Source organism: Lontra canadensis, unplaced genomic scaffold (assembly GCF_010015895.1).
Source record: "Lontra canadensis isolate GAN:19392208 unplaced genomic scaffold, GSC_riverotter_1.0 scaffold6, whole genome shotgun sequence".
Lineage (NCBI taxonomy): Eukaryota > Metazoa > Chordata > Mammalia > Carnivora > Mustelidae > Lontra > Lontra canadensis.
Genome location: NW_022631000.1, coordinates 11,956,455 through 11,983,839, shown reverse-complemented (window position 1 = coordinate 11,983,839; position 27,385 = coordinate 11,956,455). Strand labels below are relative to the sequence as shown.

The window sequence follows — 27,385 nt, the reverse complement described above, 5'->3', positions numbered from 1 at the left end:
GTCCTGGTTCCGAACCTGTTATCTAATGCTAATCTTTGTTTGTTTGTTTTTCCTATATGCAAGGTCAAATTAATGAGAAAGAAAATACTTTTCAGTTTTAATTTTGATCCAGATTGAAAATCGTTAATGACTTTTTATTCATTCCTCGTGAGTTCTCCTTTTTTCTTTAAGTGATTCAGGTACTCACATGGCCTGGTTCCAACATTAGGAATGTAACATTCTTAGAATGAGGCTACCAAGTAAAAACAAAACACAAACAAAAAGACGCAAATAAACAAAAAAAATGGTGCTTCCATTCTCCCAAGCCCCTTTTGGCAATGATGCAGTGTACTTAAATCTGTTTACAGCAGCTGCTTCAGTGTTAAGTTTTTGGTTGGAAATAAAAACGTTTAGTAAGGTCACTGACAATTATTTTCTCAGCACAACAGAAAAGCAACCCAATCCATTAATAATAACAACACTAAAATGGCAGAAGCAAACACAGTGGGAACAAGTAGGAATAGAAGAGTACCTGGGATTGCCAGATTGGAAAGGGGGACGTTGTGGAGGTGAGGGGGGAGCGAGGCCATCCAGTCGGCATTGCAGACCTCCGATGATGTCTTTGTCCCGCTGGGGTTGGGGGAGCAGATGGTCCCCATCCTGAGTTTCCTCCTTACCTTCCTAACTGCTAGCATCCCTCTTTGTCAGTCAACAAACTGCCCAGGCTCAGCCCGGTGCCACTCACTCAGTGACCATCACGGCCCGGACTCTAGACATTCCAGGGCCATCTTTGTCAAGCCAGTCTTGCCAAAAGACCTTTCTGCCGGGGAGACGCGGCAAGTAGGTGGTTCCCTACCCCCCAGCCCCCGCAGTCCCCACCCTCTCCGGCCCAGCCGCTGTTCCACTACCTTAATCTGCTCAGACCCGGCTCGGTTAAACTTCTCACGTCCCCCTCTGGAGCCGGGGTTAGGTAGGCCCCTAGAGAGCAATCTTACAGAAACTGGACGTCCGGCGAGCAGCCACGCCCGGAGCCACTCACACGACAGGTGCCCTTACGGCGTACGGACAAGCCGGTGGGTCTCTACACACGTGAGCGCCCGGACGCAACATCACCAGCCGGATTTATGCCTCTCTGTGTGTCACCGGGCTGGCCCAGAGCTGGGCCTGCCTACTCCTCCTGCCCCCGCTTCTCAGCACACACTCCCCCTGCCCTGTGGCTTTCCGAAGGCGCTCAGAAGTGTAACCGCCGGCACCCGGACTCCCGGCAGCCCCGCCCCGCACTGCCGGGCAGATTTGCCGGGCTACGCGGCCCGTGATTGGCCGCTGGCGGAGCGCGCTCCGATTGGTCGGCGTGCGTCCAGGCTGCCCCTCGGGGCGCTCCCACCCCTCCGCGGCCCCGTCCCCTCCCTCCGTTACTCCAGCCCGGCTGAAGGGAGGCCGGCGCCGCCGCGGGGACTGCAGGCGGAGGAACTTGCTGGCGGGGTCTAGTCCTGGGACCTCAAGAAGGGGTGGCCTTCTGGCCTTTCGGGAAGCCAGCGCTCAGATGCTGAACACGACCACAGATGATGTTTCTTTCCTTGTGTCTTTCTTCGACACATACACACACACACACACAATGACAATCACATAGAATGTATTACATTTTAATAAACCACAGAGGCGGCAGAAATAGGGGGAGTAAGAAGGCTGAGAAAGGTGAAATATATCATATTTGGATGACAACCTCTAGGATGGTTTGTTTCAGCAGTTACATAATGAAGATTTACTTACACACCTCTTAGCCCCATCTTACAGAGGAGGGAATAATGATGACTTCTATTTGTATTACTCAGGTATTTGAAACCTTCTTGCAAATTCTTTGTCCCATTTGATCTTCACAGGACCCCCATAGGGCAGGGCGGGTGGTGGATAGGATGCCCTTTTCACAGATGAAGTGGAAGTTCTGGGGCGTTCAGAGAGCAGCTGGCGCTATTTGGAAATGCCATTTTAAGAGGAAACCCTCAAATCCAGAGGTCTGTAGGCACACAAACTCATTTCCCTGCTTTCTTCAATATTCCCTACTCCTTCAAATGGTACTTTTTCATGGTGGTGTACTATAGGGTCTCTAATGGTATGAGAACTTTGCACATCAATAATCAGAAACATCCTGGCCAACAGGCAAAATCAGAACGCCCCACCCCCACCCAGGACCTTGATAGTGGGGTCCTGGAGGGCTTCAGGTCAGGCAGCTCCTGGGTGACTCAGAAGGGGCTTATGTGAAAAGCAAGCAGCAGGCTTTGCTAAGAGAAAAGTGAAGGCTGACATCCAATCACTGACCAGCCCACTTCAACTCCAGGGTAACTCCACAGGCCCCTGCAATGCCTGTGCCCTAGGCATCTCTCAATGCACATAACTCCTGCTCCTATTGTCCCTGTGGAGGCCAGGAAATACAAGGTTGTACCCACCTCGAGTCTAGCCTTGACATAAGTACAACCATCTTGATGTTCCAGATTATCAAAATATTTCTTGGGTTCTGACCTACTCAGGTTAGCACTTTAAACAGTCCCTCTCTCCTTTAATAATTGATTTAAACCCCTGGACTCAGCTGCCTCTGTCTTTCATAATTCCCCTACACATTCCCCAACTGATCAATGTTGACCCGAGTAGGTAGGGACAACTCTATGCCCCTACTCAGCAGGAAGAAGTTACAGAAGATGAGACCGTCCACCTTCAGCAACCTTAAAGATTTAAGGGTCAAAATTGTTCAGGGGGAAATGTGGAGGCCGAGAAAATTAAGGCCATCCCACCTCAGGTTTAGCTGATGTGGGAAACAGAGGCAGAAGAAAATCATTAAAATTCCTTACCTACTGACAAGCCCTTGAAACAGAGTGGCTCTCCCCTGGGGACTTAACCGCCCTCACCTTGAGGTTTTGCTAAGGACAATCCTAGCCTGACCAACCCTCTACCCCAACAGGTCCAACCAGGATCCTGTAAGTCTACTTTAACAATTCCTTTATCTCTAAACCTCCAAGATAGTGTCAAGAATCATTCCCAAGTATATAGCCGACTGATATACATCTAACGGGTCTCACGAGAAGATTTTTATTATCGGTAATAAATAACGCTTCTCCCAACAATAGCTGCCCCCCAAGGTCCTGGAGACCTTGCTTCCAAAATTCCTTAGAGACATACGCCATCCCTAATCCCCTTTATCCTCACCCACCGCTGAGTCCACCTCTACTCTGCCTTTAAAAACTCTGACTGTAATCTGGTTCCGGGTCCAAGTCCCTACTCCGCTGTGTCGGGTATACTTGGGCCCAAGCTTAAGCTTGTCAAATAAACCCTCGTGTGATTGCATCAGTGCTTGGCTCCTTGGTGGTCTCTCGGACATGAAAACTCGGGCATAACAGTCCCCTTTTCCTCTTCCAGGTTATCCTTAACATTCATTTGAACCTGCTTTTCAGTCTTTTGAGCTGCCTGGTATTACAGGAAATTTTTGTTTTTGTTTTCCTGGAGGAGTATCCCATCGTTAATAAAAAGAAAGTGTTCATCATGTATCTTCTGGTGTTTAAAGGGCACTTCAATATAGTGCTCTTTTTTCCAAGTACACCATGGCACGTGTTTGAGTTCACATTTAAAAAAAATTTTTTTTAAAGATTTTATTTATTTATTTGACAGAGAAAGACACAGTGAGAGAGGGACCACAAGGAGGGGGAGTGGGAAAGGGAGAAGCAGGCTTCCTGCCGAGCAGGGAGCCTGATACTGGTCTCAATCCCAGGACCCTGGGATCATGACCTGAGCAGAAGGCAGGTGCTTAACCACTGAGCCACCCAGGTGCCCCTAGAGTTCACATTTTTTATTCCTCATAGAAAAATCACTCCGTAAAGAAATATCCCAACATCTACTTTTGAAATGTCACCTTTCTGTGCTTTTCTTGAGTTTAACACCCTTTTAAAAATTCCTAAATGCAAAATTTTATTGAAACTGGCTAAGGCAAGCAAATGTGTTCTTTAAGCTCTATGGTGGCATGTTAATTTCAATGCAATTTTCCCTTGATTTTTTAGCTCTTAATGGAAGGAGTGAGCATATTAAGAAGGCATTAAAGGTGGGGGGGACTTGGTGGCATGGTCAATTAAGCGTCCAGCTCTTGGGGTCATGATTTCAAGGTCTTGAGATCAAGCCCCACTTCAGGCTCCAAGCTCAGCTTGGAGTCTGCTTAAGACTCTCTCTCCCTCTGCCCCTCCCCCTCCAATAAATAAATCTTTTTTAAAAAGAAAGCATTAAACTTTAGATTTAGAGTTATCACTGTGTGAGAATTCAGAAACAAGAGACGTGGAATCACTTAAGACTAGAAGTTTTGTGTCTCCATGAAATTGGCAGCTTTTTTGATCACAACGACTTGACTTTGCCAAGAAAACAGTTCAAAAGAAGCCAGCGCTCTTCTTCATAGAAATCATCCTGGGAGAAATCTTGGAGATGAAATCATAGCGTGTAGTACAGTTCTTGGCATATAGCAGGTGCTCAATAAATGTTTGTGAGAAGGAGACAGACGCTTAGTAAAACATGCTCCGCGGGGTTCTAGGAAGTGTCTGAGAGTAGGGTTTTTTAAAACATTAATGTGTAAATCCATCATATTTGGGTTGCATTGTTCTGAGATGGGCTCAGATTCTGCATTCCTAAATTTCTAGCTGTGCTGGTTCAGACCACACTTGTAGGTAGCAGTGCTTTAGAAAACAGGCTCATGTTTCATAGGTGGGTCCTTGTATTGCTTTTTCTCTTCATTTTCCAGGGTTTTATTATATTTTTACATCACTTTTATAATTAAAAAAAACTTGCATTAGGAATCTCAGCTAAGGGGGTGCCTGGGTGGCTCACTAGGTTAGGCATCTGCCTTCGGCTCAGGTCATGATCCTGGCGTCCTGGGATCGAGCCCTGTGTCAGTCTTCCTGCTCAGTGGGGATCCTGCTTCTCTGTCTCCCTCTGTTTCTGCTCCTGTGCTCTGTCTCTTGCTCATCCTCTCTCAAATAAATAAATAAAATCTTAAAAAAAAATCTTTAGCAGGTAACCAACCCACTAAGGGGCGCCTGGGTGGCTTCATTGGTTAAGCGGCCTACTTTGGATTTTGGCTCATGTCGTAACCTCAAGAGCCCCATGTTGGTCTCTGCACTCAACCTGGAGTCTGCTTGTCTCTCTCCCTCTGCTCCTCACCCCTCTTGTGTGCTCTCTTGCGCGCTCTCTCTAAAATAAATATAATCTTTAAAAAAAGAATCTCAGCTAAGAATCTGTAAGTAGAAGAGAATAATTTTTCCTCTCAAATAATGTAATGGAAACCAAAATACTGGTGGGATTTTTATACTATGCCACAGATATTTGGGGAAAAATGATTTTAAAATAAAAATAAAATTTAGGATTTGGTTAAGTAATATTTTCTTACATGCTGGATTATGAAAGTTGCTAAAGGGTTGTGGGCCTAAACTAACAGAAGGAGTAAGATAATAATTACAATGGATTGGAGTGCTTATTATGTACCAGTCGTTTTGGTAGGTGCTAGGAATGGAGGAAAAGTTAAGTGAAAGCTGGCATCTGAGGAACCTCAGATAGAATATAATTCAGGAGAAAAGAGAGCGAAATATGTGAATTACACATTGTGATGTGGAGTGGAAGGAAGGGATAATACAGACATGTAGAGATGGACAAAGAGATGCACATTTTGATGGGGGTGGAGAGGGCCAAGGGACATGTTCTCAGAGGAGGCATTCGAGCCCAGACTGGAATTCTGAAAAAGGTTTCTGCAGATGGAAAACGGGCAGGCGGTTTTGGCGTGAGAAAGAGATGTGCTCTGGGGAAAACAGCAGCAGCAAAACTGTGACTGTGAGTGGGAAATGGGAAACAGGAAAGCTGCTAGAAGGGCAGCTCGAGGGATAATAGGTCTCATTCATTCTTGCTGAACCTTCACAAGAGGCCGGTGAGTTAGGTACTATCTCTACCCATATTTAAAGAGGATGCTAAAGCTTCAAAACCACACAATTCTGCCTAAGATGTCATAGCTAGTTAGTGGCAGAGCTGTGACTCTTAAGTCTCTTGATCATAGTGCCAGTGACTCTCACTAGGGGTTACCTGTTCATACTGTAAACTTGGTAGAGTTTATAATAGAAATATATTAAAAAGTTTGAACCTTTTCTCCCCCATAGACAAAACAGGCCATTGAAGGTTTTGAGAAGAGACTCACGTTGTACTTTAGGAAGAATGGTTGGAGAAATACAGTCCTTTAAGGAAATCACTGAAATCAGTTATCTAAGCAAGAAAAAGGTAAGAGAGCACGGGGAAGCTCTAGCACACAGAGACTAAATGCATAGACTTTCTTAATGACAGTGCTTGCTTCCCATCCCCCCTTCTCACCTCCATGGACCCTGAATTCAAGAGCCCAAGTGGCCTAGCTCTGAAATTATTAATCACTTGCAAGTGTCCTTAAATTGTTCATACATTTCTTGTTATATACAACCAAACCTGTTTCTAGGAGAATCTCTACAAATTAGTTTTCTTTTCTGGAAATTTTTCTATTACTTGATCAAGGACTCCACTGAATTCCTGAACAGGTGACTGCAGGCTTTGCCCTCTTTGGGAGGCTACATTATATTTTGGCAGTGTCTAAAATGGCTCATGTTCTTTGGAATTGTGTCATAAATGAATAGTCGGGTCCCAAAGCCAGCACCCCAAAGAACTTGCCATTTGGGCATTTCTGGTTGGCAAGGCAAGATGGCCTGGATTTTAGTTGATTGAAGACACCCTAAAAGCCACAGGGGAAACACACTAATTTAATGACAGTACATCCAGGGCTGTCTCTGGCCCCCCAAATCTAACACCCAGTGCTATCTTACCTCCCAGTCTATGTGCTAGATGGGAAAGGAACAGATCTCAGAGAGATTCAGAATCCAGGCACTTGTTTGGTCTGGGGACATTGCCTAAAGGAGAACAAGGCGACAGGATGCTTTGAGTTCCACATTCACAATGTTTTTCCCCCTCCTGGCTGGTGGGTGTGGAAGGGTGAAGGACGGAAATGAGGAGGCGGGTAGACGCACCCACGGTGGGATGTAGCCTGCTTTGTTTTGTGTCTCACGTCAGCAGAGTTTATCCCTCGTCATCTCTGACCTTCTTTTCCCAATTTAAGCCAGAAAATTAGGCGACAAGGATGGGAGTAGGATGGAGAAATGTCCCCAATATGGGTAGTGCTGGGGACATGATGACAGCAGCAGCAATTACCTCCAGGAAGAGTGACATCATTGCAGGAGCTTGAGACATTCAGGAGCCTGCAAGGAAAGGCAGGGAACCAAGAACACTGCCTCGTGAGCAGACTTGGAGGGCAGAACCAGGAGCTGGGGATCCAGTTACTTAGTTGATTAGGGCTGGAGCCAGACTTCGTGGCACTAGGACCAATGCCCTGCGGACACACAGGTGAGTGTCCTTGAACTGGGGAGGAGAGCAGTCAGCAGAAACAGGAAGTGGTGGTGTGTGCTTATCACCTCCTGCCTGTAGGGGGTTTATGGCTCCCAATGGGGATCCTGGTAATGAGACAAAAGAGGATGGCAGGTAGGAACTGGCCAAAGATGGTTTCTCCCAGGTGGAAAGGCTTGGAGTTCCAGAAGAGGCTGAGAGCCTCTGAGTTTATTCTATTTATCCAGGTTTTCTTAGTTTATTTAGAAGAAAATGTACTTAAACGACGACACGGTGTCTCTACAATCATTTTGAGAGGAGCTAATAGCAAGTGATGATCGTAAAATTAGTTTAATATCCATTTATTCCTCCTATCCCACCACACTCCTTGCATCTTCTTCCGCTCCCCTTTCCACCCCTCCCTTATCTCCGAGAAAGTAATTGAGAGAAAATAAAGACTCCAAGGCCAGTTTTCCAGCTAGTCTGCTAGTGGCAGAATGCCTGATTTAATATGTTATAGCGCCACCTTCTGGTGGTAAAGGTACATTTCACGCACACAGTAAATTTCCTTTCAGTTTCAATTACCCTAAAAAAATGTTCCTCCAGCATTGACACCAGTAGGACCACTGGGGAATTTATGCAAGAATACGGATTCCTTGGTCACACTCCAACCCTAATGAATTAAATCCCCTGGGGGTGACACCTTTCTATTCCATCTTTTTAAAAAGGTCCCCAGGGGATTTTAATGTCGCAAAGGTTTTATTTATGTCAGGACTTTGAAATGTCGAGCAATTTCTCTTTCATAAAAAGTTGCAATAGGAAGAATGGCAAAGTAAGCAACTCTTACCCGTGTTGTGTGTAAATTTATGCAATTAGAGGAGACTATTTTGGCAGAAATTCTTGATCTCAGCTGAACTGGCAGGAAAACCAAACGTTCTCCTTATTAGATCCACCCCAAGGTTCCTGGGATCGAGAATGACATCAGCTATGAGGAAAGCTTGTGTGTACTCCTGTATATTAGTAAACACTTGACCTTCGGTCACAATTAGAATGACTTCTCTACATTCGTTGTTCATTGGGCAAATTTGATCTTTAAAAGAAAAGCATTCTTTTTTAATGACCTGACTCTGTGTTTGGGGTTGCAGACATCATTTGGAAATAGCATGATGACACATTATCTAAGGAATAAATATCGGAGTAATTGAGAACAGATATGATCATTCTCTGCCAACTTTATTACTAAAATCATAAGTTTGAGAAATTGACTTCAACCAATAAAAGTCATTTTTTTTAAACAAGGTAACCAATTTTAGTGTAAATAAAAATAATGAGTCTTTAGTGTTTTTCCCTTAGCAATTCTCTCTGTATAGTCAGGTAGGTTATAGTCAAAAGCTGTTAGCATATTTCTCTGTAGTTTGATGATTTGGTTTCAAAGGATTCTGATCTGTTGAAGTTTCTGCAGGTAACCTCTCAACTCAGACACATGTATTGCTTCGTGGAGGAAGTCATAGTTTGTCTTAACAATCTATCAGTGCCCACAGCTTCCGCTTCCTCTCAGTAGCAGAAGTAAGAAAAAAAAAAGCAAAGTTTATCCCACACATCTTTGTTTCACCCACGTATAAAAATGAATGTTCTAGGGCTCAGAGTTAGGCAACGGAATGCAATAGAGGAAGATAGGAGTCCCTGCAATGGAAATATTCAACCCAAGTTTGGCAACAAGAAGACAGTAATGTGGTAGAGGCGGGGTTGAAACATTTGCTCGAAGATTACACTAGATGAGTTTTATGGTCTCTTGAACCATCTTGTTTCCCACCACCCCTCCTCCAGCTATAGATCCTTTTTACCTTTTCATAGTTAGGCCTTTCTTTCCTCTCCTCTTTATTATCTTTTCTTACTTAAATCTTCCACTACTTTTGCTGGAACTGGGTCCAGTGGAATGTCTTCTATATAAATATGGACCTGATATTTTAAAGTTTACTGCTACCAGCAAAACCTTGACACTGTGCTTTTGGGAGTTTTCTAATAAAGACTTTACATTTGTCACACACTCTCACCTGTGGGACAGCTCAAAATATTCTCTACACCCTCCTCACATTCAGTACCCAGGATGAGGGGCTCGGACCTCAGGAATCGAGGCTCAGGAAACACTTACTAAAAGTTCTCAGAATGAGGAGTATAGATGGCTTGGATGGGAGTCACCTCTCTGTGCTCCCAGCATCCTCACAGTGGTAGGACTAGTGTGTGTGCAATCCTAGGGCAGAACTTCTCAACCTCTCCTCCTGAGATGCCCCAAGCATGAAGAAGAATAAATGCACACTTTCCAGAGCCCCATATGGCCAGCACCAAGCATAGGGTTTCTTTCAAGTGGCATGGTTTTTGTTTTTGTTTTACAAATCCATTCAAATTTTGTTACATATGTATATATAATTTGAATAAAGTTGAGATTCTTGAGGTGCTATGTTTATCTTGTGGCTTTGAGTCCTTCCTGGTGCACATCCATATCCCTGGGCATTCATGTTCCCTAATGTGAAAGTCTCAGGTCTGAGAGAAATGCACCATGAATCCAATTATACACAGTGAAGCTCTCTTGGTTTAGTCTCCAACCTGGTTCAGCAAAGTACAAGACTACAGGTGGATTTGAGGCCAAAACTTGAAATAGTGCCCATTTTCCAAGCCTTGGGCAAAATGGGGCGACACCTGGTTGCGAATTGGGGACATGGGCCCAATTTTTCTTGCCATGAGAGACTCGATTATCAACTTAAGAAGAGTAGAGGACCAAAGACTTCCCATCTAAGACTTAACTCTCTGCTCTTGACTTGATCAGGAAAAAAACTTCACCCATAGAACTGACCCATAGAACTTTGACCCACTGAGATCTGTCCTTGTTCTTAAAATTTCAGACCAAAGGAGGGCTCAGTGGGTTAAGCCTCTGCCTTTGGCTCAGGTCATGTTCCCAGGGCTCTGGGATCAAGGTCTGTATCAGGCTCTCTGCTCAGCGGGGAGCCTGCTTCCCCCTCCCCTCTCTCTGCCTGCCTCTTTGCCTACTTGTGATCTCTATCTGTCAAATAAATAAATAAAATCTTAAAAAAATTTTTTCAGACCATGGTTCCTCACTGGGCTAAGTGGGGTTCTTCTTTGTTTTCCAGGTTTACTGAGATATTACTAACACATAACACTGTATAAGTTTAAGGTGTATGATGTAATGATTTGTGAACATGTATGTCCTGGGAAATGTGGATCACAATAAGGTTAGTTAACACACCCTTCACCTCACATAGTTACATTTTTGGTGTTGCTGTGGTAAGAACATTTAAGATCTGTTCTTTCCACAATACAGTATACAATACACCATGCTATTTGCTAGGTCCCCAGAACTTATTTCTCTTACAACAAGAAGTTTGTGCCTTTTGACCAACATCTCATTTCCCCTCACCACCACCCCTGGCCCCAACTGTGTGTTTGTGTTTACTTAGTCTTCACTTTCCCAGGACCTGGCCTTTGCTCAGCACCCATGGATACAGACCTGATTCTACCAATCTGAGAGAAACTTTGACACTGACCCAAAGGCAAGTTCAATCTAAGGCATCTGCCAAACCACCCAGATTTGGGTCCTTACTTGACTGACTTGCCACAATAAGATTTTGAAGAACACAGATGTCAAGGGGATGTATTCATTTATGACACAGATTGAGTGAAAAAAAAAAAAAAATCTCAGCTCACCGTGGTGAGAGACTGTCACCTGTCTCAGCTAAACCCTCTGTTCCACGAGGCATTTTCCCCTCTCCTATGCACTCACTGGCTATCACCTGTCATTCACTCACACAGTACTTGAGCGATAACTTGTCCCAGGCCTCGCCCTCCTCTGAGGGTGCTGAGGTGTACAAAGCTACCTGACACCCTTGAGGACGTTCCAGTCCAACAGAGGAGTCCTTGGCCCTCATTTCCTTAACGGCAAATTTTCACTGAAACATTACACTAAAGCAAAACCAGCAAACGAAAAAGTTTGGTCTCAGGAAAATAAGAGAGTATCTTCAAATTCACTGTTTATCGAATTAACACATACCGGTCAAGCTATTTATTGAAAATTTGGGGAGATGGACAAAGTATTCTAGGAGGGGAAGGAGAAGTGATTGCTGAGCCTTCTAGCCCCAGCACCTGATTGGGGAAGCCGACATGGGCTGCCGCCCTGAGTGCTGGATGGGGAGGCAGGGCCTGCTGTAAAGCATACACTGTTTCCGTGACTTCCAGTAGGGTGTCGACAAAAACTGCTGCCCGAGGAGCTGTCTCTCTCTTGGGTGATGTCTGGAGGGACACAGCTTAGTCTCCTTTGACATGAAATGGTTTAATGGTGAGAGGAAAAGCTTGCCCTGCAGTTCTAGGAAAATCAAAGGGCTCTATTCATTTCCTTAAGAAAGAAAAATTGATTGAAGTTTTGGTGGATCCCAGCCAGTACCCAAGGCAGGAGAAGACCCAGAAATGAAACAAAAACCGCCAGCTTGCATGATGAATCCTCATTTATTTTCTCCTGAACTTTCAGATTAAGTAAATCCCCAGAGAACAAACAAAACTCCCTTGAACTATCAGATCTTTGCCTCTTTTTTTTTTTAAGATTTTATTTATTTATTTAATAGACAGAGATCATAAGTAGGCAGAGAAGCAGAGAGAGAAAGAGGAAGAAGCAGGCACCCTGCGGAGCAGAGAGCCCAATGTGGGGCTCGATCCCAGGACCCTGGGATCATGACCTGAGCCGAAGGCAGAGGCTTTAACCCACTAAGCTACCCAGGCACCGCAGATCTTTACCTCTTGTCATACCATCTAAGGGTTGCAATGTTTGAAAAAATAGGCTCGTTTGAAAAAAATAGGCTGGTTTAGAGTCAATTACGCATTACTTACTGGGATCTTACTTAAGCACTTAAAAAAAGTTCTGTTTGGAAATAATTTCAAACATTAAAAATGATTGCAAAAATAAAAACAGAAAAAAAACCCATATACGCCTTTTACCTAGATTCATCTGTTGCTAATATCTCCACCATCTGTTTTTCTATGTATTTGTGTATGTGTATGTAATATACGTGTATTGCATATACACTCACACCCATTTGAGAGTAAGTTATATATATCATGGTCACTTACCCCTAAGTACTTCAACCTGTATTTCCCGAGAATAGGAATATTCTTTTACGTAACCATAGCCGAGTTACCAATACTTTTATCTAGTCTTCTGCCCATATTCCAATTTTGTCAGCTGATCTGACAAATGTCAGATCTGATTGGTCAGATTTTCTTTGTAGCTTTTCTTCCCCTGCAGTAAAAAGGATCCAGTCTGGAGTTAGATATTTGCCATTGTCACATCCTTTTAACTTCCTTTAATCTGGAATATTTTTAGAGCCTTTCTTTATCTTTAAGACATTTTTTATTTTGTATTTATTCAATGTCTCTTTGTGACTGGATTCAGTTTATTTGTTCTCTGCCTTAATACTGCACGGAGATATTGTGTCCTTCCTGGTAGGACACTGGCGGGGGTGGGGGAGGGGGTATTCATCTAGTCATCTATTCCTCACTGGTGGTGTTCATTTCGACCAATCACTTGGTCGAGTTGTTCTCCACTGCATAATTACCGTGTCGTTTCCCTCCCTTGTCACCAAAAAGCATACTTCTGGCCGATCCCTAGAGACCATGAATATATCCTAACTGTCATCAAAACTTCCTGCTTGATTTAGCTAGCATCTGTTGATGAATTTAGCCTGATCTCATCTTTACTACAATTCCTCCCCCACCTCTGCTTTCTCTTTTTCTCTGTCTCACCTTACCTATATTTTGAGCACCTATTTCTGGTAAGGACTCTTAAATTCCTGCTTTTTTTTTTAAGATTTATTTTAATTTTGAGAGAGAGAGACAGAGAGAAAGAGAAAGCATGAGCAGGAAAGGGGGGAGGGGCAGAGGGAGAAGCAGACTCTCCGCTCAGCAGGGAGCCCCCTGCGGCACTGGATCCAGGACCTTGGGATCATCACCTGAGCCTAAGGCAGACCCTTAACCGACTTGAGCCACCCAGGTGCCCAAAATTCCTGCTTTCTTTCAATGGTTTTTAATTCATTAGTGTACTTAATTAGGTTGGTGCTCAAATTATCCCAGATTTAGCCAGTAGGAGTCCCTTCAAGCTGACTCTTGCATCCTCTGATAAACCCCAGCATTTTGGGAATAAGTTATTACTTTCTGACATAACAAAATATTTCGTCTCACACTACATCATCTTTGCCCTTAATCAGAGATTTCTTTGAAAAATTCTGCTTCCTTTCCACAGGAAATTATCTTAATGAGCAAGATCTGACCACAAGCTGTGCTCTCTGCTACTGGAATATCTTTGCTCCTTATTCCTTTCAAAAGACGTATCTGGGAAAGATAGGCATGTATGTATACAGACTTACAGTACAACACTCACATACATAATCAAAATTAACATCACCAATGAGAGACAGTTGGACATCATATTATATAAATTATATATATTTGTAATTTTTCTTTATTTCTTACACTGGTAGCATATTCTATAGTCTTTGTACTTTGCTTTGCTTTTCCTTCTTAATACTATCTCCTGGAAATCACTCCATACCAGTCAATGGAGACTTTTTTCTTTCCTATTTTGACGGCTGTACAGTCTATTTCCTATTTTGACGGCTGTACTTACTGTAGTTTATTCGACCAATCTCCTATGTTTGGACGTCTGGATAGTTCTCAATACTTGGCAATTACAAATTATGCTGCCAAGAATAACTTTGTGCATATAGTGTTGGAGGTAGAGCTTCAGGGCAAATTCCTGAGGAGAAATTACTAGGTCAAAGGATAATGTAATATGCAGTTTTATTAGATATTGTCAAACTCCTCTTCATAGTGATTGTGTCATCTTGCATTCCTTTCAACAAACATATGAGGGTAACTGTTTCCCCATGGCCTTGATAACAGAACACGTTGTCAAAGGTTTGAAATTCTTCACAAGTGGATGAGGAAGAAATGATGTCTTAGTGAAGTTTTAATGTGCATTTCTTTTAATATTAATGATTGAATTTTTTTCAAGTGTTTTAAGAGTTATTTTTATTTTTTATGAGATTTTGTTTATTTGCCAGAGAGAGAGAGAGTGCGCGCACACAAGCAGGGGGAGCAGCAGATAGAGGGAGAAGCAGGTTCCTCACTGAGCAGGGAGCGTGAGGTGGGGCTGGATCCTAGGACCCTAGGATTATGACTTGAGCTGAAGGCAGACACTTAACTGACTGAGCCACCCAGGTTCCCCTCCATAGGTTTTGAAAGCTTATTTATCTTCTTTGTAAGTTCTTTATCAGCTTTTATCTGTAATATATGATGTGAGTATTTTCACCTAGTTTATCATTTGCCTTTGACTTTGCTTTTTTGCCATGCAAACTGCTTTTATTTTTAAGTAGTCAAATGTATCCATCTTTGCTTTCATTGTATCTGGACACACACACAAACACACACACACACACACACACACACACATATATATATATAGAGAGAGAGAGAGAGATTTTATTTATTTATTTGTCAGAGAGAGAGTGCTTGTGCACAAACAGGGGGAGCAGCAGGCAGGGGGAGCCGCAGGCAGAGGGAGAAGCAGGCTCCCTGCTGAGCAAGGAGTCCAAATCAGGACTTGATCCCAGAGCCCTGAGATCATGATCTGAGCTCCTGAGGCGAAGGCAGATGCTTAACCTACTGAGCCACCCAGGTGTCCCTGGACACATATATTTGTAAAGTTATATTTGTAGGAATAGTTACAGTATGTATGTACAATGACTATAGTGTATATTACAGCACATATATATATGTGTGTGTATGTACTATAGTATATATATATATATATAACTAGTTATAATATCTATATACTACACTAGTGTATGTATATATGTTATATATAAATAGATACAGATATGCACACACATATTATGTATAAACATATAGTTAAGACAATATACCATTTTCTCAAGAGTTTTTATTAGGAATGGGCACTGGATTTTGCCAAAGACCTTTTAAGCATCTTCATCTTTTAAGATTAATTGTATGCTTTCCCTCCTAAGCCCTAATTATATGGCAAAATATTAAGAGATTTTCTGTTATTGAACCCTTCTTGTGTTCTGGGTATGCATAATTCTTAGGTAAGATTTTCAAGTCGGGTTACTATGTCTCAGTGCCTTTGTCTCTATTGACGGCTCCTTTCTGAAGGCTTCTGAAAATATTTCTTACATTCTGTCTCTGAGATGATACCCTTTTCTTTATTCGTTTCTCTTCTTTATACATACTTTTATTTTCACATGTATTTATTTGTTTAAATGTCTGTCTCTCCCATTAAACTCTACACTCATGGAGGGTATGGAGGGTGTGGTTCTTAGATATTTTTTAGATCAGCTTTTTTTTTTTTTTAAGATTTTATTTATTTATTTGAGAAAGAGTGAGCAGGGGGCTGGGGAGGAGAGGGAGAAGCAGACTCCCCACTGAGCAGGTAGCCCAATGTGGGGCTCCATCCCAGGAGCCTGGGATCATGATCTGAGCTGAAGGCAGCAGCTTAACTGACTGAGTCACCCAGGCACCTCCATGTTCTCTTCTTTACGTTGTGATCTTGGGTATGTTACTCATATCCTTTAATTTCCCCAGTGTGCCACCATATAATCACAATCTCACAGAGCCTTTGAGCAGACATGAGGAATCTGAGTGAGCAGACAAGGCAAAGAATGTAACAGAAGTTAGAAGACTATAGAGATGCCGGTTGGGGAGAAAAATTGTATTCAATCATTTCAAAGGTGTTCTCTGTCCCTGATCTTGCCCAAGGTCATAATCTCCTGTTCTCTCTGGTCATGGCTTCCTGGCTGCAGAATGCCGCCTTGTAAATAACCACAGAATCCAGGGAAGAAAGCCCCTTTGCAGAAGCTGGGAAATAAAATGCCCTTCTCTCACCATCTCATCTTGTGTTTCTTCTTGCAACATCAGCCCATTTCTCCAGTTAATGTCTTTTTCTCCCACGGGGGTAACTTTCACTCACCATTTCACCTATCTCTGCTGGACATTCAAGCTTTGGGTGGTCGACATAGCCACGACTGCTGTTATCAAAACTCAGGGAACAAAATTTCTGTATTTCTGCAGATTCAATCTTCAAGTGCAAGTCAAAGCCAACTCTCCTAGAGGGCTGCCTTCAAGAACCTCTTGCTGGCTCTGAGTTTCTGAGACAATGCTCTTTCAGGATCTCTGGCCTTGGTCAGATTCTCTAAACTTCTTTTGGTGTCTGGTCTTGATTACTCTTTTTACTTTTTCTTAGTCTTTTTTTTTCCCCCCACACTTTCTTGGCTATTCTACCCTCAGGGGTCAATTATTTCTACTTTTCTGTTTTCTGTCAACAATTTGGGCATTAAAAAAAAAAATCAATATTTACCTAAATGTACACAAAACATCTCTTGTCTATAGTAAAAAGAGACACCAAAGCAATGAAATATTATGATATAATGGAGATTGATCACACCATGGACTGGAAATCAGAGATGGATTTCCATCATTCTGGCTCTATCCCTTCTGATTATGTGATGTTGGGCAACTCAAATTCACATAGTGTCTTAATTCCATTTTTGTAACAGGACCTCTAATGCCCATCCTGGCAAAATGTTAATGTTTTTAAAGACCTATAATGCAAAGTTAATTTGGTCAAGCCAACCGTATGTTCTTCAGTTAAAATAAAACTTCTGCTGGATCCAAAAAAAAAAAAAAGCGACTATTTTTGACAAAGGCACATATGAAGCTAGTCTTATTTATTTCTCAAGAATTAATGAGGAATGGAGGGTAATTAAGGCAGGCAAACATTAGTTTATTTTTTCCATTCATTGGGCTGTATTAGTTATCTATTACTGTGTAACATGTTATACCTAAAGACAGTGGTGTTAAATAATGAGTGTTTATTATCCCGCACAGTGTCTGTGGGTCAGGAAACCAGAAGAGGTTAGCTGAGTGGTTCTGGCTCTTATGAGGTCCCAGTCAAAAGATCAGCTGAGGTGCAGTTAACCAAAGGCTTGAGTGGGGACTGGAGGACATGCTTCCAAGATGGCTCGCTCATATGGTGGGCTAGTTGATACTTGTTAGCAATAGGATTTTATTCCTTGACAGGAGGCCCTCTCCACAGGGCTGCTTGAGTGTCCTCACATCATGGTGACCAGCTTTTTCCAGAGAGACTGATCAAAGAGAGATCAATGCAGAAGCTACCATGTATCCTATGACCTAGCCTTGGAAGTCACACTCTGGTGACTTCTGCATATCATCGATTATACTGGGCCAGCAACCGGTACTCGCAAGATTGTACAAGTACATGACCCTGGATTTGAATATCTCCTTAAATTTTATAGCATAGTTGTCTTCCTTGCCTTACCCTAGTCTTGGCCAGCTATACAACTTAGTTGCATTCGGTATCAGTGGGGACTTTATAAGAGGCAAGAATCATGACGGACACATTAGAGGCTGGTCACCACCAAAAATAAGTACCTAACCAAGATTCTGATTAATGAGAAGGGACCTTGACTGGTTCAGCAGTTCTCAACTTTGGCTGAACTCTCAAATCACCCGGAAGTGCGAACGCCTCGGTCTCACTCCACAGGGATTCTGATTTTATTGTTTTGGAGTGGGACAGCTCTGGTGTTTAAAAAAACTTTCCAAGTTATTCTCATATGCGGTCAGGGATAAGTACACTGCAAATGAACTAAATGTTCCTTTTGAGACTAAAGTCCACACAGCATTTGCCTGTCATATCTGATAGCAACATCTGTTGCTCCTTCTGAGGGTAGGGTGTTTGGGTGGTTTAGAAGAACAAGGAGCATCAGTAATTTACTCACTCAGGAACTCTTGTTGAATACAGAACAGGTGTGGCTAACTAGGTTTCTTTTCCATTACCTATACGTTCTATCTGAACTATTTTATAAAAGAGTGGTAGGGACAGGATTAATTCAACAACGCTAGTATGATTTGAGCCTGTATTTATCTTAAGACAGATAAAAACATGCAGACTGGATGAACAGGAGAGTTCCCAGAAGAAAATGAGAATAATAGGATTTGCAGAAATTGGATTGGGGTTAGGGTGCCTGTTTACTCATGTAATAGTTTGATGTACCTATGCATGCACAAACACACGCATGCACACGTGTGCAAGTGCACACACACACACATACACACACACACAGGTAAAAGCTGAGGATGAGACCAGACCACTCTTAGTTCATATCATTTTAGAGGCCAATGAAGTGTTCCCTATATCTTTGAGGCTACTTGGTTGCTGGCCAGGTTTCCCTTTGATCCCTCCTCAATCCATGGGGCAGGAGGCTGGGCAGAACATGGTGGGAGGAAGGGGGACTGGGACTGGCATCTTGTGCAAGGTATTATGATTCCCTCTAGTGAAAATAAGCAAAATATTTTCCGTACGAGGACTACTTGCACTTATTTGGAACTCTTTCTAGAACTTTCACATTTTCTTCTTTTTGTAATTTTCCTAGGGAATGCAACAAACCTCAGGGATGATCATACTTTTGGCAAATAGTTCAGAATGTTGGCAGATGCCCAAAAGGAAGAGGATCTGGCGTGGACATATGCTTGAAACCACTGTCGTCACCTCAGTCAGTGAACTAAAATGAAAAATAAAAACACTGCAAGTACTTTTTTAATAACAGCAGCCTCATTTGCACTTCTTACATAAGCAAGAACATTCTTACAGATAGCATGGGGTATGAGCATGACTGCGCCTCATTCTTGCTCAGTTTCAGGCATGCAGATGAAAGGGGCTGAGTTGCTGGGAAAACAGGTCACTCACTTATGACATCCACTGCAGCTGCAGTAAAGGCTCGGCTAGAGGGCAATTATGTTAATAAAGCACAATATCCAGCTTCTCGAAGGATTCTAGCAGAGTTCTATGTAGCAAGTCTCAAGCGGCTCTTAGAGCGTCTCCATCTCGTGACAAGGCAGATCATTTCCCGTGGACTCTTGAATGCAAGTGTACTTGATGGGAGGTGGAGGTGGCTTGAAAGGCGGGGGTCTTTCCATGCTAGGAACAAAACATTGCTCTTTCAACGCTAGGAATGTGAGGTGGTGATTCAGGGATATAGGAAAATAGGACACAGAGAAAGAGACATCCCCACCAGTTCCCTCAGAATTTTTCCTTCTGTTTATTAGCCACATTATAATAGCATTAATAGGTATTATAGGTATTATATAGTTTGCGAAGCATTTTTATCATAACATTATTTAATTTGCATCTAGGGATTGGACATTATTGTCATCATTCTACTGAGGCTCAGAGGTCTTCAGCAACTTGGTAAAGAGAACCAGACAAGCGATTCTGGTCTTTTGACCAGAACCCATATTCTCCATGGAAACTGCCTCCTAATAGAAGAAGTGTTTCTCTTATGTGGGTTAAAATACTCCTCCAGAGACAAAATCTTTAAATTCTGGGACTAACGACTGAAGGTTTTCAAATAATCCCTTTGCCAACCTTACCCCCGCCTTCACCCACACAGTCACTGTGCACTGTGAGGATAGGGCTGAGATGGGAAGAAAGGCTCTACGGAATCCTTGTATTGGTTGATACTGGGTGGTTAATGTCAGAATCCCTTACATTTGAATCAGTGAACATTCTTTTTTTTTTTTTTTAATTTGATAGACTGAGATCACAAGTAGGCAGAGAGGCAGGCAGAGAGAGAGGGAGAAGCAGGCTCCCCACTGAGCAGAGAGCCCCATGTGGGGCTCGATCCCAGGACCCTGAGATCACGACCCGAGCCGAAGGTAGAGGCTTTAACCCACTGAGCCACCCAGGTGCCCCTGAATCAGTGAACATTCTTAAAGTCATCTTTATATCAAAAGTACTGTTCTATGTTAGCACAACTCTTTGAAATGCATTAGGCATACGTCTGAATTTGGGATTTAGCTGTACAAATTCTCCAGCTCTCTTGATATCAAGACACAGAAATTCATCTGTGGACAGATTTTTGTCCTTGACTCAAATCTGTAACCCCCTGCTGTGGTATAGAGATAGAGATGGACATGGACATGGAGAAGGAGAGAGAGAGAGAGAGATTCTCATCTCTATATAACACAAATATTGGATTACAGAATAATAAAAAGAATCAATTCAAAATTTCAGATTCCCGCTTTCTTCTTTTAATAAAAATATCTAATGCCTATTACCTGTTTTTTCTGATGCTTTGATGCAGATAATATATTTCAACAGGTAGATAAAATTCTAAGAAATTTGCACTTCTGTTGTTTCAGGGAAATTAGGAAGTCGTCAAGGTCATATGGTAGCCAAAGTGTAGTGCTTGGACAAGAGTCCAGAATTCCTGACTACTGGTTTAGTGTTTTGTTTTTCACCAGGAAACACTTGCCACACATGGATATAGAGTCTTCAAGGACAGTTTAAGTAGAAGGTACCACACAGTGGTCATTGGCATTTTAGACAGTAGCAGTAGGAGTGGGAGAACATCTCTGTATGTTGTAGGGGTCTCCTCTAATCATGGTCTACTCTGGATCCAAAAGAGCCAAGTCAGAAAAGTGAGGCTTAATCTGACATGTCATTTCAGATGGTGGAGTGGAGGGAAAAGATTCTTGGAAGATATTCAATAAGACAAAAGAGGGGTAACCCACTGTTTACTTTCTTTTGTCCTTGGGGAAAAAGAAAAAAGATGGTAAAAGTCCATTCTGCTGAAAGCAGCTGGGGTTTCTTAAAATTACCTTTCTCACTCAATTTCACACTTGAGCATCTGGGTCCAGCTGGGCCCAGGCAGTTCAGAGATGCATGAAAATGAAAAAGTAATGAAGATTAAAAGAAAAATCAGTTTTAGTGTTTGAGGTGAGGCAAGGCTCCATTCTCATTTCATGCCCACTGACTTGCTCCATCTGACGAGTGTCACTGACTGAGCAGGGAGAAGGGGACACCAAGGCAGAAGTTGCACAACTCATCCCAGCTCGGTGGTGCTGGGCAAGCTGGGGAGCTTCTCTGAGCTTCTCTGAGCCTCTTTTCCTCAGTTCTATATGAGAATGCCATATACGAGTGATACTTAAAGTGCTGAGTGAGGGATACCTGGGTGACTCAGTTGATTAAGCGTCTGCCTTCAGCTCAGGTCATGATCCCAGGGTCCTAGGATTGCGGGAGAGATGATCCCTGCTCAGCGGGGAGCCTGTTTCTCCCTCTCCCTCTGCCTGCCACTCTGCCTACTTGTGCTCTCTCTCTGTCTCTGTCAAATAAAGAAATAAAATCTTTAAATCAAAACAAAGTGCTGAGTGAATATGTTGTACTGAAAGACTATCTCTGTTCCTGCAAATTCAGGATTATACTCACATTTCCTTCTGGTACTGGCACCACCTTCTCACTCCGAGACCAAACAGCGCTATGCAGAAAGAGAGCAAAGCTGCTACAATCACCGGCCAGGACATTCCATCTTTAGGTTTATTGACCACAATACCTGCAAAGGACATAACGAGAGATGAACTTTCATACCAAACTTTGGCAATTTCAAAGCAGCATGACTTGAACCCTCTCTCCTACCTGTTTTCTCCAATAGCCCTCACTGACCACAATCATGCTCTGGGATCATATCTATGCCTTGTTCTCACTTCCGTTTTTGCACCTCTGCAGTTACTATTTATGTGAATGTCTTTCTTGTTATAATGTTCCCAGAATGAATCTTTTTTTTTTTTCTTTCTTTTTCCCAAGGTCTTGGACAATTCCTGGCACATGGTGGGTAATGAATTTGTAAAAATGAAAAATAAGAGGGATAAGCTCTAAATCTGTATTCCAAATTTACTCCAGTAAAGGAAACTTTATATGTGAAATAATGGCCTAGCTTTGGCTTTGCTTATTCTTTAAGGAGTCATTATATGCTTTATGGAATATTAATGTATTAGGAGGAGGAAAAAAGCATTATAACATCATAACATTCTGATGCCCTGAAAATCCCAAACTGAGAAGGCCTGGTTAGTACGCATCGAGTCGTAGTGCTCAAAAGATCATCATCCAAGACTTTTCATTTGGATGTCACTCAGGAAACAGTGTCCAGAATAGAGATTTTCTAATCCTTTCTACCACCTCCCTTCTTTTTCTTTCTCTCTCCTTCTGTGCATTTCGGCAATAGAAAGGAGAGAAGTGACAAAAGGGGTAAAACTAAAATCAGTTATTTTGCTCTTTCTATGGTCTGCAAAGGGAGGAAGTCCAAAGTAAAGGTCTGGAAGGAATTATATTGGTGGGTGATAAGCAGACTGGTTTTTCTTACCCCTTGATTATATCTACACTCAATTCATTCATTGCATTTCTAGCATTTGTACACCAAGTCAGACTATGTGAATCAAAGACTTTCCAATATTGTTGATTTAGACCAGAGGCAATGTAAATATCATATTCTGGACTGTTTTACCTTTTTTCTAACATGAAGGAAGAATTAAGAAAATTAACTCTTTTAGGAAGTAAGATTGATTCTACTGCAGAGAATAAAAGGGAATGTTTATAATTACACAGTTACTTAATATTTTCCTTTTTGAAGAGCATTTTACAATCATGTTAAAAATTCAAATAGTACAGAAATATAAAGCTATAATGAAAAAGGAAGTGTCTTTATGACTTCAGATGCCAGTTATCCATATTAGAGGCAGTAACTTTTAATAGTTAACTATGTATTCCACTAGAAATTTTATACGCATATATAAACATGTACATGTATAATGAATATATATCTCTTTTTCTTAGAAATGAGGGCAATACATATTGTCCTGTCCCTTGTGTCTTTCTTAAAAAAAATGCTCTTGAAAAAAAATAAATACAAAATTTCAAAAAAACGCTCTTGGAATAATTTCCATGAAAGTGCATAAAGGTAAATCTTTACCTTCTTTGATTAAATGAGTGGCTAGTTCCCCAATATATAGATGTATCATGGTTTATTTACTCAGTCTCTTGATGTTCAAGGGTTAAATTGTTTCCAGGCTTTTGTTATTTCTAACAACACCCCAGTGAAATTCCTTATACATTATGGATAGATCTTTAGCTCTTCAGATTATGTAGATCATTTGGGCAAAAAGTCAATTTTGTATTAGAATGATTTGGATTCATTTTCTTTTATTGTTTCAACTAGATTGTGAACTGTTTGTGGGTGGAGACTAGGTTTTTAATTTCTCTAATTGCCTCATATTTATTATAGTGCTTTTTATAAAGCAAAGTCTCAAAACACATAGACCAAAAGAGATGGATTCAAAATATTAGTTACCAAATCTTCTCTGTGTTTAACATAGTTTGGACTGCAGCAATATGATGTTGTCATGTTTATGACACACATCCAGAGACCTGGGTTCTTTCTGATGTTCACCCAACCTCAGCCTAGTCTAAGCAGATGCTTAGGTTACTCTGGAAGCCCATGTAGTCCTGCAATACATACCCATATGCTATGTTGTATGTGCAGGTGACTAGTTCACACTACTTCACAGTAGCAGTAGAACTGTGAACTGTGAAAGAGTATCGTGATCATAAAAGAAACAATCATACAGATGATTAACAAGACTACACAAAGTTCTGTTTCAGTCAAGTCAAAATTTACTAGGCTCTACATTGGTAACATGGTGGGATATAACATTTTACGCCTAAAGTTTCAGAGAAATAAAAGAACAAAAGGTTTTAAACCAATGCTTAAAATTTTTCTCCCTACCACACACAGAAAATGAGACCACTGACTTCAGGAATGTCTCAGTGGAGAAGCGGAGCTCCATCTTGCCCCATCTCTGAACTAGGCAGTTTTTTAAGGCACCAATATCTGAAAGGCATCAGTAGGACTTCAGTTTGTTCTACTGGGATGTTGTATGCAGGATGCTCCAATGATCTGAGGACTGGATGACCTCTGATACAGAATAAGCTGAGAATTCAAGTGGAGTGTTCACCAGTCAAGAGAACACCCTCTGAAGTGAGTTGACAATGCCTCTGCACTTACAATCAAGATCTGGGTTGGGAAGATCTTGATCTCTTATATATAAAACAAGAAATTATACTCAGTATCGATAAAATTTTATTAGTTTAATTACAGAAATACTATTTGTTCCAACAATCTTTTTTTTTTAAGATTTTATTTATTTATTTGACAGAGATCACAAGAGATCAGGCAGAGAGGCAGGCAGAGAGAGGGAGGGGGGAAGCAGGCTCCTCACTGAGCAGAGTGCCCAATGCGGGGCTCGATCCCAGGACGCTGGGATCATGACGTGAGCCAAAGCAGAGGCTTAACCCACTGAGCCACCCAGGAGCCCCCCCAACAATCTTTCTTGTCTCAGATATATTTTCATAGGATAAAATGTTTCTCACTTTTTGCCTAGCCAATTTTTATTCATTTTTCAGATTTTAATTTAAATATATCCTTAGAGGATATATTTATCCTTTCCTGTTGCCAATTAAAATTACGTATTTCTGTTATGTTCTGACAATACCTTATATTATGTCACAGTATATCTGTCACAAACATATTTAATTATATGATTTTTTACTTAATGTATATCATCTTCAATAAATTATAATCTTCCGAAGGTCAGTGTTTTCAAGGTCTCTCTGTATACAAGACAAGAAAGATCTACTTCTTTCACAGAGTATACCCAACAACTGGTACAGTACCTGGCAAATGGTAGGTACCCAACAAATATTTGTTGAGTGAGTAAAACACAAAATTGAGAAAAAAGTAAATGACTCACCAGTGATATGGATGTGAATATTTTTAGTAGATCCATTGGTAGTTGTGGGAACTTCTGAAAATGTCCTGATTGTGCTGGTGAAGACACCACCTAGGGATATACAGGGAATATGTGAACTGATCCTAACAGCCATCTCAACCCAATCAAGTGGTGTAAGATCATGACTGGATCTCACTAGTGAAGGAAGAGCTCAATTTTAATGGCCTAAATGCTCCTAAGTACTATGTATAAAGTTTACTAAGGACCAATTTATATCAAGACTTGGACCTTAGAAACTAACAACTACCAAAAAAGTGAAACTCTCTATAGGTTTAAAGAGGAAAAGAGAAGCTGTACAGCACATATAACAGAACAATATTTGCTAAAGAATCTCCATGAGAAATTTACATGATTATAGGAAAATGTCTTATGTTGGACCCATAGAAAAATGGGACCTTTCTGTATTCTCCCAGTGAAATACCATTTCTCCCACTGTAATGTGTTTGATAAAGTCAATAAAACTCTCTTTGCAACATTCTAGTAGACAATTCCATGTTGACAAATCTTCTCAATTGCTAATGGAAAATTAAAATTTAAAATGCAATTTTAATGGATTTAATTAGCCAAGAAATGCTATTTTGTAGATTTCATTTTGAAATAAAATAGAGAAAAAAAATCTAAGACTTGGTCTCTGACTAGCTTCTTAGAGTGACTGTGGCAGGGAGAAGTTTTGGTTCTATTCATTGTCATTTTCATCATCAAGTTGCACTTTTTATATCTGTCTGAGATTGGTTTCTTACCAGTTCTTGTTTTTCCACCTCTGCCAACACCTTCCCGACCCTAAATCTCCCCTTCCCCCCCGTCACTCACCATGATTTGTTGAATTTGCACCTGAGGGGGATGAACTATATGTTTCACTGGGCATCCATGAAGCTGTTAAAGGAAAAAGATATTAGAAGAATCAACCTGATGTGCTATGAAGTGTGTAAACCTGGCGATTCACAGACCTGTACCCCTGGGGCTAATAATACATTATATGTTAATAAAAAATTTAAAAATTAAAGAAAGAAGAGTCAATCTGTATAAGACTAGTTATTTTCTAGCCTCTTCTTGACCTTTAATTGAATCTAATAATTTATAATAATAAAATGAAAAAAGATTATTAATGAATATATAAGGAAAAATCACTGAACTATTCTGCAGCACACATTAGAATGTCCCAAAATAAAGTGGGAGTTGAGGGAAAACTTGTGATTCTGATGTCTCAAATAGGGAAGGTTTTGATTATAGCTACTTAGAAGCAGGAAGAAGGAACAGAAACAAAATACTAGGAGAGGTTTTCCCAGCCACAGAGAGTGCGTCGTAACTATTCTTGTGTTCATCCAGTACATGGGAGAGAATGAAAGCCCAGGTGTGTTATGGTGGCCTTTAGTCAAGCAAAGGTGCCAAAGGGACTTTGAAGACCTTGGTAGGACATGCATGAGGGAACAAAATAGTGTGTACTTGTGGATAAGTTGATATTCTTGTTTGGCTATGTCAAGTGAACTGTGTCAACAGTGAATTTTCAGACCCTTCTGGTCACAGGCCTCACTAGCTGCTGTGCTGAGTCATCTTGATGGATTCAGAAGCAAACTTTCCCCTTGAGTGGATGGTAGCAAACTCAGGCAGTACCTAGAGCTTTTGGAGTAGATCTATCAACTCATTTTGTCTAGTTCCCCCTCTCTGGCAAGAAAGTTCTACTTCTTGGCAGGCTCTGCATTTCTGTATTTGATAACAGGCTTATAATGTAGTATAAAGTAAAATAGCTATAGTTACATGCAGTTAGAAAATCAGTAGAAAAACATTATGCTCATCTGTTTAAAACATTAGCATGTATGATTTTCCAAGTTAAGTGCTTTCTTGTGTGTCAAGACCAGAACAAATAAGCAAAACCAAACCAAACCAAAATAAACATTTAAAAAAAAACCCCAAAACCAAAAAACCCTTAGTCTTTTCTTTCCTTGGTTTTCCCCCTAAATGTCAATGGCAGTTGCAGCTACAGACAAGTATGTTATCAGGCCCTTCAGGACTGGTGTAACTCAATGCTTTCCAGGGCGTGCTCACAGTACAGTTTGTCATAGCTAATTGACTTAGGGTCACCCCAGAGGTAAGGGGAGTTTTACACACAGCAATTTTGATTTGACTAGGTCAGGGAGATGTTCTTATTTTCAGTATAATTATCTGACCCTGAACATGTGATCTTGACAACTTTTTGTTGGTGATGTTCTAGATAGAATACCAAGGT

The 27,385-nt window shown here is 41.4% G+C and overlaps 2 protein-coding genes and 1 long non-coding RNA gene across 9 annotated transcripts in view; 1 reads left to right on the top strand and 2 right to left on the bottom strand.

The window, feature by feature from the left end:
• Positions 1-1,239, bottom strand: part of PLCXD2 (phosphatidylinositol specific phospholipase C X domain containing 2) — a 48,138-nt gene extending 46,899 nt beyond the window's left edge. For all 3 annotated transcript variants that reach the window (XR_004382036.1, XR_004382037.1, XM_032852178.1), the window contains exon 1: positions 512-1,239. Coding sequence is in view for 1 of the 3 variants with exons in the window: in XM_032852178.1 (XP_032708069.1) it covers positions 512-674 (163 nt within the window). In the remaining 2 variants the exon portion in view is untranslated. The remainder of the gene's footprint in view (positions 1-511) is intronic.
• LOC116864542 overlaps positions 1-20,045 on the top strand; it is a 49,271-nt gene extending 29,226 nt beyond the window's left edge. The window contains exons 2-3 of the long non-coding RNA XR_004382038.1: positions 18,915-19,142; positions 19,675-20,045. This is a non-coding gene — a long non-coding RNA (uncharacterized LOC116864542). The remainder of the gene's footprint in view (positions 1-18,914; positions 19,143-19,674) is intronic.
• The window catches only part of CD96 (CD96 molecule), a 93,535-nt gene continuing 85,206 nt past the window's right edge, over positions 19,057-27,385 (bottom strand). For all 5 annotated transcript variants that reach the window (XM_032852173.1, XM_032852175.1, XM_032852174.1 and 2 more), the window contains 4 exons: positions 25,972-26,034; positions 25,123-25,212; positions 21,749-21,872; positions 19,057-19,459 (listed from right to left, as the gene is read on the bottom strand). In XM_032852173.1, the coding sequence (XP_032708064.1) occupies positions 19,351-19,459; positions 21,749-21,872; positions 25,123-25,212; positions 25,972-26,034 (386 nt within the window). In that variant the 3' untranslated portion in view covers positions 19,057-19,350. The remainder of the gene's footprint in view (positions 19,460-21,748; positions 21,873-25,122; positions 25,213-25,971; positions 26,035-27,385) is intronic.